The 17,459-nt window shown below is 36.2% G+C and overlaps 1 protein-coding gene across 1 annotated transcript in view; it reads left to right on the forward strand.

Annotated features, from left to right (window-relative positions):
- Positions 1-17,459, forward strand: part of grm6a (glutamate receptor, metabotropic 6a) — a 61,956-nt gene that overhangs the window by 23,217 nt on the left and 21,280 nt on the right. Inside the window, exons 2-8 of the mRNA XM_067393512.1 lie at positions 1,738-1,954; positions 2,535-2,670; positions 8,585-8,739; positions 9,785-9,925; positions 10,107-10,307; positions 15,174-15,313; positions 16,135-16,758. Of these exons, the coding sequence (XP_067249613.1) occupies positions 1,738-1,954; positions 2,535-2,670; positions 8,585-8,739; positions 9,785-9,925; positions 10,107-10,307; positions 15,174-15,313; positions 16,135-16,758 (1,614 nt within the window). The remainder of the gene's footprint in view (positions 1-1,737; positions 1,955-2,534; positions 2,671-8,584; positions 8,740-9,784; positions 9,926-10,106; positions 10,308-15,173; positions 15,314-16,134; positions 16,759-17,459) is intronic.

Consider the following 17,459-nt stretch of genomic DNA (forward strand, 5'->3'; position numbering starts at 1 on the left):
GACGAGACACAATCGTTGCTCCACTTTCACTGCTATAAAAAGCCGGAGTCGATGTAGGTTTATCAGTCACTGGGTGAACCGCGTTTGAGGCCGTGCAACCAATCATGATGAAACCAACAGCAGGCATCTGCGTTTGCTCAGACAAATGATGTAATAGTGCAGATAATTCACTACCACATTTTGTTGTCAAAGCTTGAGTGGTCTATGAAAGTATGCAGTACCATGCTAACACTCATTTGAGCCAAAGCAACAACTTTGTGAGACATTTTACTGGGAATTTCATATATATATATATATATATATATATATATATATGTATATATATATATTTATTTTTCATTTTCAGACTTTCCCAATTGAAAATAGGAGCATGACTAGAACACTGTAAAAATCTTAAAGGGATAGTTCACCCAAAAATGTAAATTACCCCATGGTTTACTCACTCTCAAGCCATCCTAGGTGTATATGATATCTTCAGACTAATACAATCGGAGTTATATTAAAAAATATCCTGGCTCGCTATGGCCATTTGTTGGAAGCTAGTTATTTTAGTTTAGTAGTTTTTAAATATGGATATTTTTCTTACACAAATGCATCACTTTGCTTCATAAGGCCTGGAGACATATGGATTATTTTTATGATGGATGGATATATTTTTTGGGGTTTAAAATCTGGCCACCCATTCACTTCCATTATAAAGCTGGGAAGAGCCAGGATATTTTTAAATATATCTCTGCTTGTATTTGTCTGAAAAAAGATAGTCATATACACCTAGGATGGCTTGAGGGTGAGTAAATCATGGGGTAATTTTCATTTTTGGGTGAACTATCCCTTTAAATCTTGTTTTCCATGCAAAATATCTTATTATATTTACTAGAGAAACTAAATTGTGTAAGATGATAAAATGTTTTTTAGTGAATATGAACTGCTGTTCAAAAGTTTTGGGTCAGTGTGAATTATTGTTATTATTATTTTTAAAGAAATTAATACTTTTATTCAGCAAGGTTGCATTAAATTGATCAAAAGTGACAGTAAAGATTTTGATAATGTTGTAAAATATTTCTATTTCAAATAAACACTGTTATTTTGATCTGTTTATCAAAGAATCAGGAAATAAATGTATCACGGCTTCCACAAAAATATTAAGCACCAAAACTGATTTCATCATTGATAATAAGAAATGTTTCTTGATCCTCAAATCAGTATATTAGATTGATTTCTGAAGGATCATAAGACAGTGAAGTCTGAAATTATGATGCTGAAAATTCAGCTTTGCATCACAGGAATAAATTACATTTTAAAATATATTAAAATAAAAAAGTTATTTTAAATCACAATAATATTTCACAAAAACACAGTTTTTACTTATCTAATCAATGCTTGTTAAGATTTGTTAATGTTTTTGAAAGAAGTCTCTTATGTTCACCAACTTTTGAACAGTTAATTTTTGAATTAAGATTATTTTTTGAGTTTTAAGCATACAATGTTGTGTGAGGCGTGTGCTTAAAACAAGAAATAATTGCCAGTAGGGTAAAAAAAAAAAAAAAACTTAATTCAAGAAATGCTCTTTGAAGTTAAGTCACAATCATCTCATATCTGTTTATCTTGTTTTAAGGATGTTTTGATATTTCTTCTAGAAATCAGGACAAAAACACAGATTAAGAAAATGCCCCCCTCCCCCCAGGGGAGTTAACAAGATGCTTGCTTAATTTAAATCTCCTCTCTTTTTTCTTTAAGATCCCCCAGATCAGTTACGCCTCCACAGCACCAGAGCTGAGCGACAATAACCGCTATGACTTCTTCTCTCGTGTGGTACCACCAGACTCCTACCAGGCCCAAGCTATGGTGGACATCGTGAAGGCCCTGGGCTGGAACTATGTGTCCACTTTAGCATCAGAGGGGAATTATGGTGAAAGTGGTGTAGATGCCTTCGTTCAGATCTCTCGAGAGGCAGGTACAGTATCCATACTGTCATCAAGCTTTGAATTCTGGGTACTTGAGAGTCTGTCGATGCAACATATAGACCTTATGTAGCCCCGCCCCTTTTCAGCGCTGCACTTGTTGTGTTCTGTCTTCCGGTTTGTATTTCCACAGCATGAAAGAAAGATCTTATAGATTTTTGAATGAAACACTCATTATGAAATCTTCCTGGTCTACTGACATTTGTTAAGACATTCGCTTCAAACATTACAATGCTCATAATAACTTTTGTTAACTCACCAGCTTCACCAGCTAATTACTCTTCAACAGAAATATACAGAGCTACCGCAAGTTCAAACACAAAATCCTAAAGATGGCTGCGCGCTTGTTTCTCTGGCGCATAAGGTCTATAGAATGATCCAGATTGGACTTTCCATTAATATGCAATCATTCAAAAAGTTCCAAAGAGGAGCATGACTGAGACAGCTGCATGCATTTGTACCCATCTGCTGCCAGAATTTCATGGCGGTCATTAATATAAATAGAAAGTGAGTCACATTTTAGGAGAGAAAAATTTCAGTATCGGTGTCTATCTCTCTCTCACTTTGACAAAGGAGGTCTGTGCATTGCTCAGTCCATGAAGATCCCACGAGAGCCCAAACCAGGAGAGTTTGACAAGATCATTAAGAGACTAATGGAGACCCCCAATGCTCGAGGAGTCATCATCTTTGCCCATGAGGACGACATCAAGTAAGTGAATCATATGCTTAATGTATGTTTGATCAGCAAGGCCTTAGAGGAATAATCTGGATTAAATACAGCTTGAATTCTATCAGCTGTATCTGTGGTATGCTGTTTATTGAAAATAATTTTTATTTTATTTTATTTTATACTTTTATGTAACTGGTAGAAAATGAAAATTCTGTCATTAATTACTCACCCTCGTGTCGATTAACACCCGTAAGACCTTCAATCATCTTCAGAACACAAATTAAGATATTTTTGATGAAATCCGAGAGGTATATTACTCGTCCATTGACAGCAATTTAACTGACACTTTCAAGGTCCAGAAAGGTACTAAAGATAATAGTTTCCGCAGTAAGCACAGTGAAAGCTTCCGTGTTTACATCCGAATGCCGGCTCAGTATTGGCCAAAGCTGATCATGTGAGCAGCACGACGCATGCATGTGATGCTGACGCAGGAGCCGGACAATAATGAGTCGGCGTTCTAACGTAGAACCTGGAAGCGCTGGACTTAAACAATGTATGAGAGTGACACAGAAGAGAAGAGATTGTTGAATAAAGTCATTATTTTTGTTTTGTACAAAAAGTATTCTCGTCGCTTCATAAAATTAAGGTTGAACCACTGCAGTCATGTCGACTGTTTTAACATTGTCTTTAGTGCCTTTCTGGACCTTGAAAGTGTCGGTTAATTTGCTGTCTATGGATGAATCATATGCCTCTCGGATTTCATCACATATATCTTCATTTGTGTTCTGAAGATGAACGAAGGTCTTACAGGTGTGAAACGACATGAGGGTGAGTACTTAATGACAGAATTTTTTGGGTGAACCAACATTTTTGGGTGAAGTAACACTTTAACTCTTGCCATGACATGACATGCCATTAAAATCTCAACTACCTACCTGTAACAAAAAACGTATGAATTAAATTTGATTTAATTCATTAAAAAAATAATTTTTATGTTTTTTAAAAGGAAAATATCTAATGCCGTTAGAATGGATGTTAGCGGGCACTGTGAATAAATGTTTAAAAACAGCAACTATCAAAAAAGTATTTAAAAGTATTTAAATCAACCATTTAAACTTGTTTAAATAGTGTGACACTGTGATAGACAAAAGGGAATCTGCTGATTTTATTTCTGCATTTTCTTTATTGGTTTTGAGAGAAGATCTGTGGTATGGATGTAAACATTAAATTAAGCTGAGAGTACTAAGAGTCTCTATAGCTAAGAGTACTACACTTTTATTTGTATCTTAAATTAGCCAAAGCATTTTGCAAACAAACATGCATCAATCTCAAAAGGAAGATTTCAACAACTTGAACTTACTGAAAATTTCATGTAAAGTAAGTGCTTTAAGTTTCTGCTTTTAAACTTAAACTTATTTAATTTTTTTACAACAGAGAAACGTCAAAGTGAAGCAACGTTAACAACCCATTGCAGTACTTTATTAAACGTTTTCACTGTTTGACAGGATGTTGGTAGGAAGGCGTGAAGAGATAAGAGAACTTGATGATGTCAGCTGGAAAATAAAAAGTCATTTGAGAAGCAGATTTTTGATTTTTATATATATATATATATATATATATATATATATATATATATATATATATATATATATATATATATACAGTATATATATTATTTTATTTTATTAATTTTTTCTACAATAATGTGCACTGATGACCAGGAAGGAGTGTTAAGAAAGTAAAGAGGGTCAATTCTGATTTCATGTTGTATTTAACCCTGATATTTGCCGTGTTTATGAGTGTTTACAAGCATTGTCGCATATTTATTTAGAATTTCTGGATATTTTGTTTTTAATAGATGCATAAGAGGAGTGTAACAGTGGCTTTTTCCGTAGTTTTTTTTAATGATTCTGTCTGGAACAAACTGTTCGTTCCATCTGTCGAGGTGCAGCAGACTAATGTTGTCACAGATTTGATAATGGTTGACTGGTAACAAGGGCACATGTGGATTATTTGATATGATTGAACTAACTTTTAGTATTTGTGACATTTAGGGGAGATTTGTAAAATAAACCAAATACTAAATGCAGAGTATGTGCAATGAGAGGAAATGTCCTTTGATGTACTGATAAGACAATATGGGTTACTTTGCTTTTGATATGCAATGCATCACACATGCTCCTGTATGCATGTAAATGGAGTTGGCTGCTGACCAACGAATCAGAGAAGCGAACAATGGCCACAGACTTAGGCCAGAAACATGCATGAATAGTCAACACATTACTAGTGCATGATCCTGATACATGGTACTGTACATTAACAAATCTCAATAGGAGGTGATAGAGTTCCCTTCAAATGTCTGGGCCATTAAATGTGTTTTGATTCAGATAGCTAGCTATAAACATGTCAACAGTTTAACTAAACATGCTTGCTCAGCGTGATTCTCTTCAAAGGGTTGAGATCTAAAGACAAGGGCTAATAGAGCTTGTGAAATGGCTGGCCCCACTCTTTGGAACAATCTCCTAATTTTATTAGAATGGCTTCCACTTTATCTGAGTTCAAATCTTGCCTTAAAACTCATCTTTTCTCTTTCGTTTCTTGCTTAATTTATGTGTATTCTTAATTTTTATTGTTGTACAGCACTTTAGTCGGCCTGTGGCCGTTTTTTTTAATGTGCTGTAGAAATAAACATAAAATGTAATGGCAGCAATTGACCTGAAAGAAAACAGTGCAGTAGAAGAAGACAGCTTTGGATGCATTTTAACACTGCGAATGCAAAATATACTTGCATTGTGTTACGAACTGCATCTTTAGACATTTCTGAAATGCATGTAAATGCACACTAATGTGAAATCAAAATTGCATTCAAATAGACCTTATGTAGCTCCGCCCCTTTTCAGTTATTTGTATTTCCACAGCATGAAGGAAAGATCTTATGGATTTATGAATGAAACACTCATTTAAAAAATTTCCCGGTCTATAGACATTTGTTTTGACATCCGCTTCAAACATTACAATGCTCATGATAACTTTCGTTAACTCTACAATAAGAAAATCCACTTGACCAGCTAATTACTCTTCAACAGCGTTGAACACAAAATTCTAAAGATTGCTGCCCGCTTGTTTCTGTGGCGCATAAAGTCTATTCAAATATGTTGAAGTTCTTAAAAATAAAGAATCTAATTAAAACCAGAAAAAGGTTCTATAGAATGATGTCATAATAGAACCTTTTTAATTTCCTCACAGAATGTTTATTCTTTTCTTATTATTCTTTTAACCTCTTAGGCCCCGTTTACACTAGTGCATTTTCATTTTAAAATGCTTAAGTTTTGCTACAGTTATGCCTGTCATTTACACTATGCTGGCTCTTTCGAACCTCAAAAACTAAGATTTTCGAAAACACTGCAGACCCCACGTTTTCTCTGCGTATCCTTGACGACCGTGTAAACAATAACGTGGTGACTGTACTGCAATCTTTGCTGGCTTTGTTGTCATTTTTAGCAGCCATTGTGCAGTTAAACTCTGCAGTTTTTTTAGCACCGCAGCTGCCTATATGCGCAAGGGGCAACTGTTTACACTTGTACGCGCATACCCAATGTGCATGAACAGTCATGTGACATGCGTTTTCGGCCGTGTAGTGTAGATGGAGACCATTTCTGAAATGCTGTGGAAACGGCAGTGTGGACGAGGTCTGTTAAACGCCGTTTTAAAACAAAAACGCACTAGTGTAAATGGGGCCTTATACTTGTTTTTTTTCTTTAATTCTTTAGAAAGTAATCTATTTATTGGTTATTTAAAGAACCCAGACACCAATACTCTGATCTGAAGAACCGATAATGAAACATCAAGAACATTTTAATTTACAAAGAACAATAATATTAACTTAAAGGTATAGTTTACCCAAAAAATTACACTGTCATCATTTATTCACCCTCATGTCATTCCAAACCTGTATGACTTTCTTTTTTCTCTGGAACGTAAAAGAAGATATTTTGATGAATGTTTCAGTTCCCATTGACTTCCATTGTATGGACAAAAAAATACAATGGAAGTCAATGGGAACCAGAACAGTTAAGTTACCAACATTCTTCAAAATATTTTTGTGATGTGTATCTGCTGTGATTTTATGTTGCTCTTTGGGCATCTCAGGAGTGTCAACCTTCAACCATGAAGTGCTAAAGCTGCCTGGCAAATATCATCTTAGAAGGTGCAATAGTGTCAAATCCAAAATAAGCTGTCTGTATCGTTTTATCTCTGAGCTTAGACAACCTTTTCATATATGATAATATGCAGTATTCAAGACATTGCATTCCTCCTTTTAGCTTTTTCCCATGTTTGACCGTGCAAATTCAGAAGTACCAAACAAACTTACCCAGTGAAATAAATACTTTGCTATCATTGTCAGCACTCACAAGTGACAGTTTGCCACTGTGTGTTTGGGTATCTCAGTCTCTAATCCATATGGCTCATTATTGATGCTTTTTGACAGGATTATGAGGTACAGAACATCAATGTAGATGAAGTTTCCCCCTCATTAAAGCACTCCCGTGAACACGAGCTGTCGCTCACTCTGCGTGAATTGTCAACCACGTTTTCAAATGCATAACCGAATAGCTTAATTCATAATAACTTAAATGGTTAAATGCCACTCTAACTAACAATTTGAGATATTTGAATTTCATGGTCTTTTCATTTAGAGACTTTTATACATTTATACGTTCTATTAAAGGGGACCTATAATGCTCCTTTTACAAGATGTAATATAAGTCTCTGGTGTCCCCAGAATGTGTCTGTGAAGTTTCAGCTCAAAATACCCCACAGATCATTTATTAAAGCTTGTTAAATTTGCCCCTACTTGGGTGTGAGCAAAAACACACCGTTTGTGTGTGTCCTTTAATTTGCAAATGAGCTGCTGCTCCCGCCCCCTTTCCAGAAGAGGGCGGAGCTTTAACAGCTCAACAACAACAGAGCTGGAGAATCTCACGCAGCCAAAATGAGGATTGTCAGTAACGGTGTTCAGCCTTACATTGTTCAAACCGGAGTCAGATACTGATGAAGAGACTCAGGAAGAAGTTACAACTTTTACAATGAAACTGGATGTTTCTGAATGGTTAGTGGATAAATGTATGTAGTTGATGCGGAGTTGATTCAACTCATCCACTAGCAGGTGCCGTCATGTTCATCTTTTGCTGCCCTTTAACATTTGTGTATGTATGCATGTAAGTTTGCTTTGAAATTTAAACAATACAATACATAAGCTCCCTAAATTTATTCCACATTTATGGACAAATTACATTTTGTGTGAAAATGTAATAATTTAAGAATTGGTCATTGGCAGTGGAGATGTTTAAGAGTTGCAGTCATCTCTTTGACAATTATTAATTTTATTGCATCAGTTCCAGTTTGGTTCTGGCCTTTGTAAAGATTTCAGATGACGCCAACACTTGCAAAGACTCCAAATGATGCAAACTTTGGATCAACATAAAATGCAAAATATTATCCTTATGTTGTAATCATTACAATCACAAGTTGCTGCCCAACATGTGCGTTGTGTCTGCTTAACTGAATACTTGATGTTAACTAACCACATAACATGTTATTTTTAAAAGCTGTGTATTACTGACATATGAACATTGCTTTGACACACTCATCTGAGGCTGATAACAGAATACTTCCTAATTGTAACATTAATACAAGCATTTTCTGTAAAGCTGCTTTGAAACCATATGTATTGTGAAAAGCGCTATACAAAGGCAATTCTGAGTAATGTTAGACATAGACAGGTTTTAAAAGTCTAATTTGACAACACACCGAAACACAAAAGAACACTTGTGTACATAACAGAAGTGCAGTGGGTTGTTAACATGTTTCATGTTGATGGTTCCCACATTTGCACTATATTTTGTAAATAATTTTCAGTATGAACAGTGTAGTTGTGCTGTTGCTTGTCCAGGCAGGTCCTGGAAGCCGCGAAGAAGTCCAATTTGACTGGTCATTTTAAGTTTGTGGGATCAGACAGCTGGGGTGCCAAGAGCTCTCCAATCCTGGATCAGGAGGAAGTGGCTGAGGGTGCCGTCACCATTCTGCCCAAGAGAGCATCTATTGAAGGTTTGAAATATAATATGCATCTTTTAAGTTGCCAAAATAATTGAATGTTACTGATTTTATTCTGAACAATTCATTCGTGCAATTTTTTTTATATATATAAGAACATTGCTCTTCCTGTGATATGCTCACTTGATTTCTGTGATGTATTTAAGGCCGAACTGCCTTTAATCCAATATGCAACGCTCACTTTTCACAATCCATTCAACAATTGAAGGATAAAATCAAGTCCCGTCCTACATTTCTTTATTGTTTGATAACTATTTCACCAGAATTATGTGTCACAATATGGTAGTAAAGTTGGTTGCAACTTCTTTTTCTGCCATATATGCTACCGTTCAAAAGTATGGGATCAGTAAGATTTATTCAGCAAGAATGCAGATCAAAGGTGACAGTACAGATATTTTACAAAAGATTTCCATTATAAATAAATGCTTTTAAAGGATTAGTTCACTTCAGAATTCAAATTCCCTGATAATTTACTCCCCCCTATGTCATCTAAGATGTCTTTCTTTCTTCAGTCAAACAGAAATTCGGGTTTTTGAGGAAAACATTCCAGGATTTTTCTCCATATAGTGGACTTCACCTTTCCAACATGATTACGTAATGCGTGGCACATCACAGAGCTAGTGCAAGATGAGCATTTGTTGTTAAAAATATATACATTTTTATTTTTTTAGAAAATTACAGATTGTTTCGCTAGATAGGACACTTATTCCTCGTCTGGGATCATGTAGAGCCCTTTGAAGCTGCACTGAAACTGCAATTTGGACCTCTAACCCATCCACTATATGGAGAAATATCCTGGAATGTTAACCTTAAAAACCTTAATTTTTTTTTTTTGACTGAAGAAAGAAAGACAAACATCTTGGATGACATGGGGGTGAGTAAATTATGAGGACATTTTAATTCTAAAGTGAACTAATCCTTTAATAAGAGAGACTTCTTTCAAAAACATTAAAAAAATCAACCCCTGACTTTTGAAAGGTAGTGTATCTTACAAATGTACTTAATTCTACTCTACTTAATTCTACTCCTTTTCAATCAGGGTTTGACCAGTACTTCGTCACTCGATCCCTGGAGAACAATCGCAGGAATATCTGGTTTGCTGAATTTTGGGAGGACGACTTTAGGTGCAAACTGACACGTCCAGGTATCAAGATCGACCCAGAAAAGAAGAAATGCACAGGTGAGAGCTCCTGATAGCCGTTTGTAAGTTGCAAACTGATGTTTGGAGCAATGAAAGGTGACCTTAAAATGTCTTTAATGTCTTCTGTCTTACTTATTGTTCACCTACTCTAACTCTTTTCATTCATCATGTTGCTGTCTCATTGTGTTCATTTGAATTTGCCTCTCTCTCTGTCTTTCAGGAGAAGAACGGATCAGCCGCGATTCTCATTACGAACAAGAGGGCAAAGTCCAGTTTGTAATCGATGCGGTATATGCCATGGCTCATGCTTTGCACAACATGCACCAGGATCTGTGTCCGGGAGCCACAGGTGTTTGTGATAAAATGGACCCAGTGGAGGGACGTTTGCTGCTTAGCTACATCCGCGCCGTCAACTTCAATGGTGAGTTGACACACTACATCAGAATTACTGAAGACGAGACTTGACTGGCATCAGAAATGCCATTAGGCTGAATGCCAAAAGATGTTCAAAGGTCCAAACTAAACCCCATAAAAAGCTTTAGTTTTTCCTCACAGGCTCATCTGGATTGAGCACAAGTGTTGTGCATATTGACATTGGTCTGCCTTTGGATATTTGAATGTTTTTACCCACAAATTAAAATTCTGTTATCATGTACTCATTGCCATGCTGTTCTAAACCTGTATAACTTTAATTATTGTGGAGAATTTCGTTGTTGTGTGCCTCATTCTGATTCATTTTGGATAAATATCTGCTAAATGGATAATATCTTCTAAATGAATAAATGTAAATGTTTAAATTTTAAAGAATCTTGGCTCTTTTCTACATAATTACAGTGTAGAGTAAGAGCACTTTCATGCTCAAAAAATTTATTGTGATGTATAAGTTTAAATTGCTATTTGCTAAAAATCACTGAAAATTTGTGGTCGCAAACATTCAGATATTTGAAATAAAATACAGTAAAAACAGTAGTATTGCGAAATATTACAATTAAAAATAACTGTTTTCTAGTTTAATATATTTTAAAATTAATTTATTCCTGTGATGTCAGAGCTGAATTTTCAGCATCATTACTCCAGTCTTTAGTGTCACATGAATAAAATATGCTGATTTGCTGCTCAAGAAACATTTTTTTATTATTAATGCTAAAAAAAGTTGCTTAATTTTTTTTGTGGAACCTGTTGCATATTATTCAGTATTTTTAGAGTCCAAAAAAACAACATTTATTTGAAATAGAAATATTTTGTAACATAGTTGCATTATGTTGAATTTACTGTCATTTAATGCTAATTAAAAGTATTTCTTTCTTTCAAAAAAACAAAGAAAAAAACTTACTGACCCCAGACTTTTGAACGGTAGTCTATATCGTTACAGACAACATTAAAATATTAACTCTTTTATGTATTTAATTAAGAAATATATTGTCTACAATTCATGAGTGCATGTTATCCTAAAGAAATTATTTTTCTAAATTGATTTTTCCACCCCTAAAATGACATTTATTTTCTATTGATGTAACCAAGGCCATGCAGTTGGGCAAAAAAAAAAAAAATATTAACCAGTAATATAATAGGTATTTCACAATCCAATCAAATCCTGAAAGATAAAATCAAGCCCCACCCTACATTATTATATGCAGAATATTTTATTTAATTTTGAAATATGTCACAATACTGATGTTAAATGTCTTGCGAATGACTTTTCTTGTTCCGATTAAATACAGAATGTGCTTAGTGCTTCACAGTACTGGTGTGGCCTCTTAGTTCAGTATACAAACCCGATTCCAAAAAAGTTGGGACACTGTACAAATTGTGAATAAAAAAGGAATGCAATAATTTACAAATCTCATAAACTTATATTTTATTCACAATAGAATATAGATAACGTATCAAATGTTGAAAGTGAGACATTTTGAAATGTCATGCCAAATATTGGCTCATTTTGGATTTCATGAGAGCTACACATTCCAAAAAACTTGGGACAGGTAGCAATAAAAGTTAAATGTACATATAAGAAACAGCTGGAGGACCAGTTTGCAACTTATTAGGTCAATTGGCAACATGATTGAGTATAAAAAGAGGCTCTCAGAGTGGCAGTGTCTCTCAGAAGTCAAGATGGGCAGAGGATCACCAATTCCCCCAATGCTGCGGCAAAAAATAGTGGAGCAATATCAGAAAGGAGTTTCTTAGAGAAAAATTGCAAAGAGTTTGAAGTTATCATCATCTACAGTGCATAATATCATCCAAAGATTCAGAGAATCAAAAAAGAAGCCATATCTAAACATGATCCAGAAGCGCAGGTGTTTTCTCTCGGCCAAGGCTCATTTAAAATGGACTGTGGCAAAGTGGAAAACTGTTCTGTGGTCAGACGAATCAAAATTTGAAGCTCTTTTTGGAAAACTGGGACGCCATGTCATCCGGACTAAAGAGGACAAGGACAAGTTGTTATCAGCGCTCAGTTCAGAAGCCTGCATCTCTGATGGTATGGGGTTGCATGAGTGCGTGTGGCATGGGCAGCTTACACATCTGGAAAGGCACCATCAATGCTGAAAGGTATATTCAAGTTCTAGAACAACATATGCTCCCATCCAGACGTCGTCTCTTTCAGGGAAGACCTTGCATTTTCCAACATGACAATGCCAGACCACATACTGCATCAATTACAACATCATGGCTGAGTAGAAGAAGGATCCAGGTACTGAAATGGCCAGCCTGCAGTCCAGATCTTTCACCCATAGAAAACATTTGGTGCATCACAAAGAGGAAGATACGACAAAAAAGACCTAAGACAGTTGAGCAACTAGAAGCCTGTATTAGACAAGAATGAGACAACATTCCTATTCCTAAACTTGAGCAACTTGTCTCCTCAGTCCCCAGATGTTTGCAGACTGTTATAAAAAGAAGAGTAAACATGGCCTTGTCCCAACTTTTTTGAGATGTGTTGATTCCATGAAATTTGAAATCAACTTATTTTTCCCTTAAAATGATACATTTTCTTAGTTTAAACATTTGATATGTCATCTATGTTGTATTCTGAATAAAATATTGAAATTTGAAACTTCCACATCATTGCATTCTGTTTTTATTCACAATTTGTACAGTGTCCCAACTTTTTTGGAATCGGGTTTGTAGTTTGAAAACAGAAGAAATTCTGCCAAGCAAATCTAACTTTGCTCTGGTGTTGTGAAGGAAGCTGTCCATAAATGAATTCCCATTAAACCACTTCCTCAAGAGTGACTGTCATCTTGCAAACATTTGGTTGAGAGCTTGCCTGGAGGGAACTGGCTGAACAAGCAATATGCATTATTGTGAGGGGAAAAAAATCGGTCCTTTAACACCAGAATTTCAAATTAAGCTGTCTTCCTCCTATACAGGAAAGAACAAACAAGGAAAAGACAAATCCTCATGCATCCAGGGCTAACAGAAACAGGTTATCAGTGGTTGAATGATGTGTTCTTGCTGAGCTGGAGGAAGGGATCTAATGACTGAACTAAAAAACACATATTCAGGTTGACAAAGATAGACTCAAAGCACTCACAATCACATGAAAGCAGCTGAATGTTTGTCCATAGTGCATTCCGAGTTTACCTTTTAAATATAATCATGGACTAAAAACAGATATTGCAGCATGTAATATGCAGCAGGATAAAGCATGCATGAATAGAGCATCTACATGACAGATGGTTGTAGAGCGAAGTGAAGATGTTTAGAGTCTCAGTGGAGAAGGAGTGACAGAAAGAGGAGCTATAGCTGGAACCTGATATCTCATTATGAAATATCTAGCTGTGATCATGCTCATCTTCTCAGCTATAATTTACTATCACCTCTGTAATGTATTTCTTTAAAGACCCAATGAAATCAGAATTGTTTTGTGGTGTTTAGTCGATGTCTATTAGCTTTGAGATCATCTTCTTCAAGGCTGACAAAAAAAATTACAATATGCATTTAAAATTTGCAATCTTTCTCTTTCAGGAATATCAGATTGCACAATAAAATGTTACAAAAAAAGGTCAAATAATGAGCACATTGATATGTCCTTCCCTAACTTCCTATATTTAAAGCTGCTGTCCATAACTTTTCTTGGTTAAAAATTATCCAAAATCAATTTTTGAGCAAGTACATAATCAGCCAGTGTTTGAAACTATCTCCTTACCTTAGCCCGATTCACAACGGTAAGCTTGTAATAATGTTTTATAATTCAGATGGTACTGGTGAGTTTCCGCTGGAAATTCGAGCATGTCACCGTTTGCATCATTACATCACGTCTGTTTACATAAAGGAGTCCCAGCTAGTAGGCTATATCATGTGAGGATGCTGCAGGTGACGGATCATTTATAGTCTTTTCTCACAGCAGCTGGAATAATTAAACTTATCAATTTCATAGCGGATTCTATGGTATGACAAATTAACATTAGAGATTAGACTGTACAGAAATTGAAATCTACAGGTAACGCTAATACACACTAAATACACAGTCATGCAATGCTGATGTTGTTAACATTAACAATTTGAGAACAAATTGTAACAATAATAATAATTTGTACGGTTTGATGTTATATGAGCTAAGCAATTCTCCTTAAAACATTAGATTCATCCGCGCTGAGGAGCCGTGCCGATGCACAACCCACATAAAGATGATAATTCTTCTTCTTGTCATTTCTGACTTATAACAAAAACAGGACAATGTCTAAAAGCTGCTATGTGACAAGGTGTACAGCAAACCAGCTAAAAAAAAACAGAACCGAAAACCCAGAAGTTTTTATAAGCTGTCAACCCAAAAAATGAGCGTTTAAGGTCTAAAAAGTGGATCCAGGCAATTGAGACAGAGCGCGACATATTATATTACTATGAGAACTACGCCCACTGGAGGGGAACGTAATCAGCGACAGGAAATATAATATATAAAAATAACATTTGGATATTTGACTTAACAGTGAAAAAATGTTTACTGCACACGTAGGCTTACTGAGGCATACTGAGTGTCAGGATCCCAAAATTCACCCATTCTTCCTGCTGATGCTTCACGTCTTATTGCCTGTATCCACTTTTGTCTCCTTAAAGGCTGGCTTTTATGGTTCGGTAGCTTATAAAAACTTAGTTCTGTTTTTTTTTTAGCTGGTTTGCTGTGCACCTTGTCACATAACAGTGTTTAGACATTGTTGGAAAAAAAGATGAAAGCAAAACAATAAAATAAATCAAGTTGAATTTGAATGTTTTTGGAAAATTTTGATTTTATGTTGTTTCTTGTTGTGTGATAACATTATATGAATGTTTCTTTTGTGATTCTCAGGTAGCGCTGGCACTGCCGTTCTGTTTAATGAAAATGGTGATGCTCCTGGACGCTATGACATCTTTCAGTACCAGATGACCAACACCAGTAGTCCAGGATACAGAGTCATCGGCCAGTGGACCAATAACCTGCGACTCAATGTAAATTGACTCCAAATGCACATTAGCATACAGTTTAATTATATACTGACACCTGAAGGATCCATTTAAGTCTGTACAGTTTTATTATTTTTTTGTTTTACATTTTTTTAATTCTGTCATTAATTACTCACCCTCATGTCGTCTCACACCTGTAAGACTTTCATTCATCTTTGAAACACAAATGAATCTGAGCGATTTCTGTCCCTCCATTGACAGCTACACAACTACCACTTTGACGCTTCAAAAAGAGATCCTAAAACTAATCCATATGAATTAATTGGTTTAGTCCAAATTTTCTGAAGAGACTCGATCACTTTATATGATGAACAGAATTAATTTAGGCTTTTATTCACATATAAACATTGATCAGCGAACATAAACAGAAGCTCAAATGAATCTGCTTGGCACGCGAGAACAAACTTGCTGCTTAACATGAGAATGAACCTCATTGGTTCTCGCAGGCCAAGCAAACATGCATGAGCTTCTGTTTACCACAACTGATGTGTGAGTTGATGAATGTTTATATGTGAATAAAAGTCTAAATTCAGTCTGTTCAGTGTCTAAAGTCAATCAATTCATATGGATTAGTTTTACGATCTCTTTATGAACTTTTGAAAGCCTCAAAGTGGTAGTTGCGTAGCTGTCAGTGGAGGGACAGAAATCACTCAGATTTCATCAAAAAGATCTTCATTACTGTTCTGAAGATGAACGAAAGTCTTATGGGTTTGGAACGACATAATGGTTTTCATTTTTGGGTAAACTAACCCTTTAATTCGTTATTTTTTAACAGTTAGTTGACCTAATTCTCTGCATTTCATCAGGTAGAAGAGATGCAGTGGACTGGTGGATCCCGTCAGATTCCGGACTCTGTTTGCAGTTTTCCGTGCCAATCGGGTGAGAGGAAGAAGATGGTGAAGGGTGTCCCATGCTGCTGGCACTGTGAGCTCTGTGACGGCTATCAGTTCCAAGCTGACGAGTTCAACTGCGAGATGTGCCCTTTCGACATGCGGCCGACCCTCAACCGCACGGCCTGCCGGCCAACTCCCATCATCAAGCTGGAGTGGCATTCTCCTTGGGCCGTTATCCCTCTATTCCTGGCCATTCTTGGCATTCTGGCCACCCTTTTCGTCATCGTCACCTTCATCCGCTTCAACGACACCCCCATCGTGAGGGCTGCGGGCCGCGAGCTCAGCTACGTTCTCCTGACGGGAATCTTCCTCATCTACTTCATCACCTTCCTCATGATCGCCGAGCCGGGAACGGTGGTGTGTGCTTTCCGCAGGCTACTGCTGGGTCTGGGTATGAGCATTACATACTCTGCCATGCTCACAAAGACCAACCGGATCTACCGGATCTTCGAGGAGGGCAAGAAGTCCGTCACACCACCAAAATTTATCAGCCCCACTTCACAACTTATGATAACCTTCGTTCTGATCTCAGTACAGGTGAGCGTGTTAAATCAGAGCTTGAAACCATTTACTGTAGTGATAATTATTTGATTGTTTTGCTCCCTGCAGGGTGCAACCCATGTACTATGTGTCCTAAATCTCATGGAATTGGTTACTGTGTTGGGCTGTTTTTAAATCGCTGTGATGCAAAGCATCATTACTCCAGTCTTCAGTGTCACATGATCCTTCAGAAATCATTCTAATATGAATATTTGCTGCTCAAGAATCATTTCTTATTATTTTGTAACTTTGTAAATGTCTTCACTGTAACTTTTGATTAATTTAAAGGGATAGTTCACCCAAAAAATTATCCCATGATTTGTCTTCTTTCAGACAAACACAATCTGAGTTATATTAAAAAATGGCTCTTCCAAGCTCTATAATGGTAGTGAATGTCGCTCAAGATTTTAAAGCCCAAAAAAGCGCATCCATCCATCCATCATAAAAGTAATCCACATGGCTCCAGGGGGTTAATAAAGGCCTTCTGAAGCAAAGCAATGGGTTTTTGTAAGAAAAATATCCATATTTTAAACTTAATAAACTACAATAACCAGCTTCGCAAACATCCGTATGCAAGTCGACTTAGTATCAAGTCGCAAGTCGACAGAAGCGTAACAAATAGGGCTCGGCAACAAGCTCCTCTTCTCTTATATCGAAATCCTCTGAAATTTCTCTTTAAAAAATCTTGTTTTTAGACT

This window comes from Chanodichthys erythropterus, chromosome 9 (genome assembly GCF_024489055.1).
Source record: "Chanodichthys erythropterus isolate Z2021 chromosome 9, ASM2448905v1, whole genome shotgun sequence".
In the NCBI taxonomy this organism is placed as follows: domain Eukaryota; kingdom Metazoa; phylum Chordata; class Actinopteri; order Cypriniformes; family Xenocyprididae; genus Chanodichthys; species Chanodichthys erythropterus.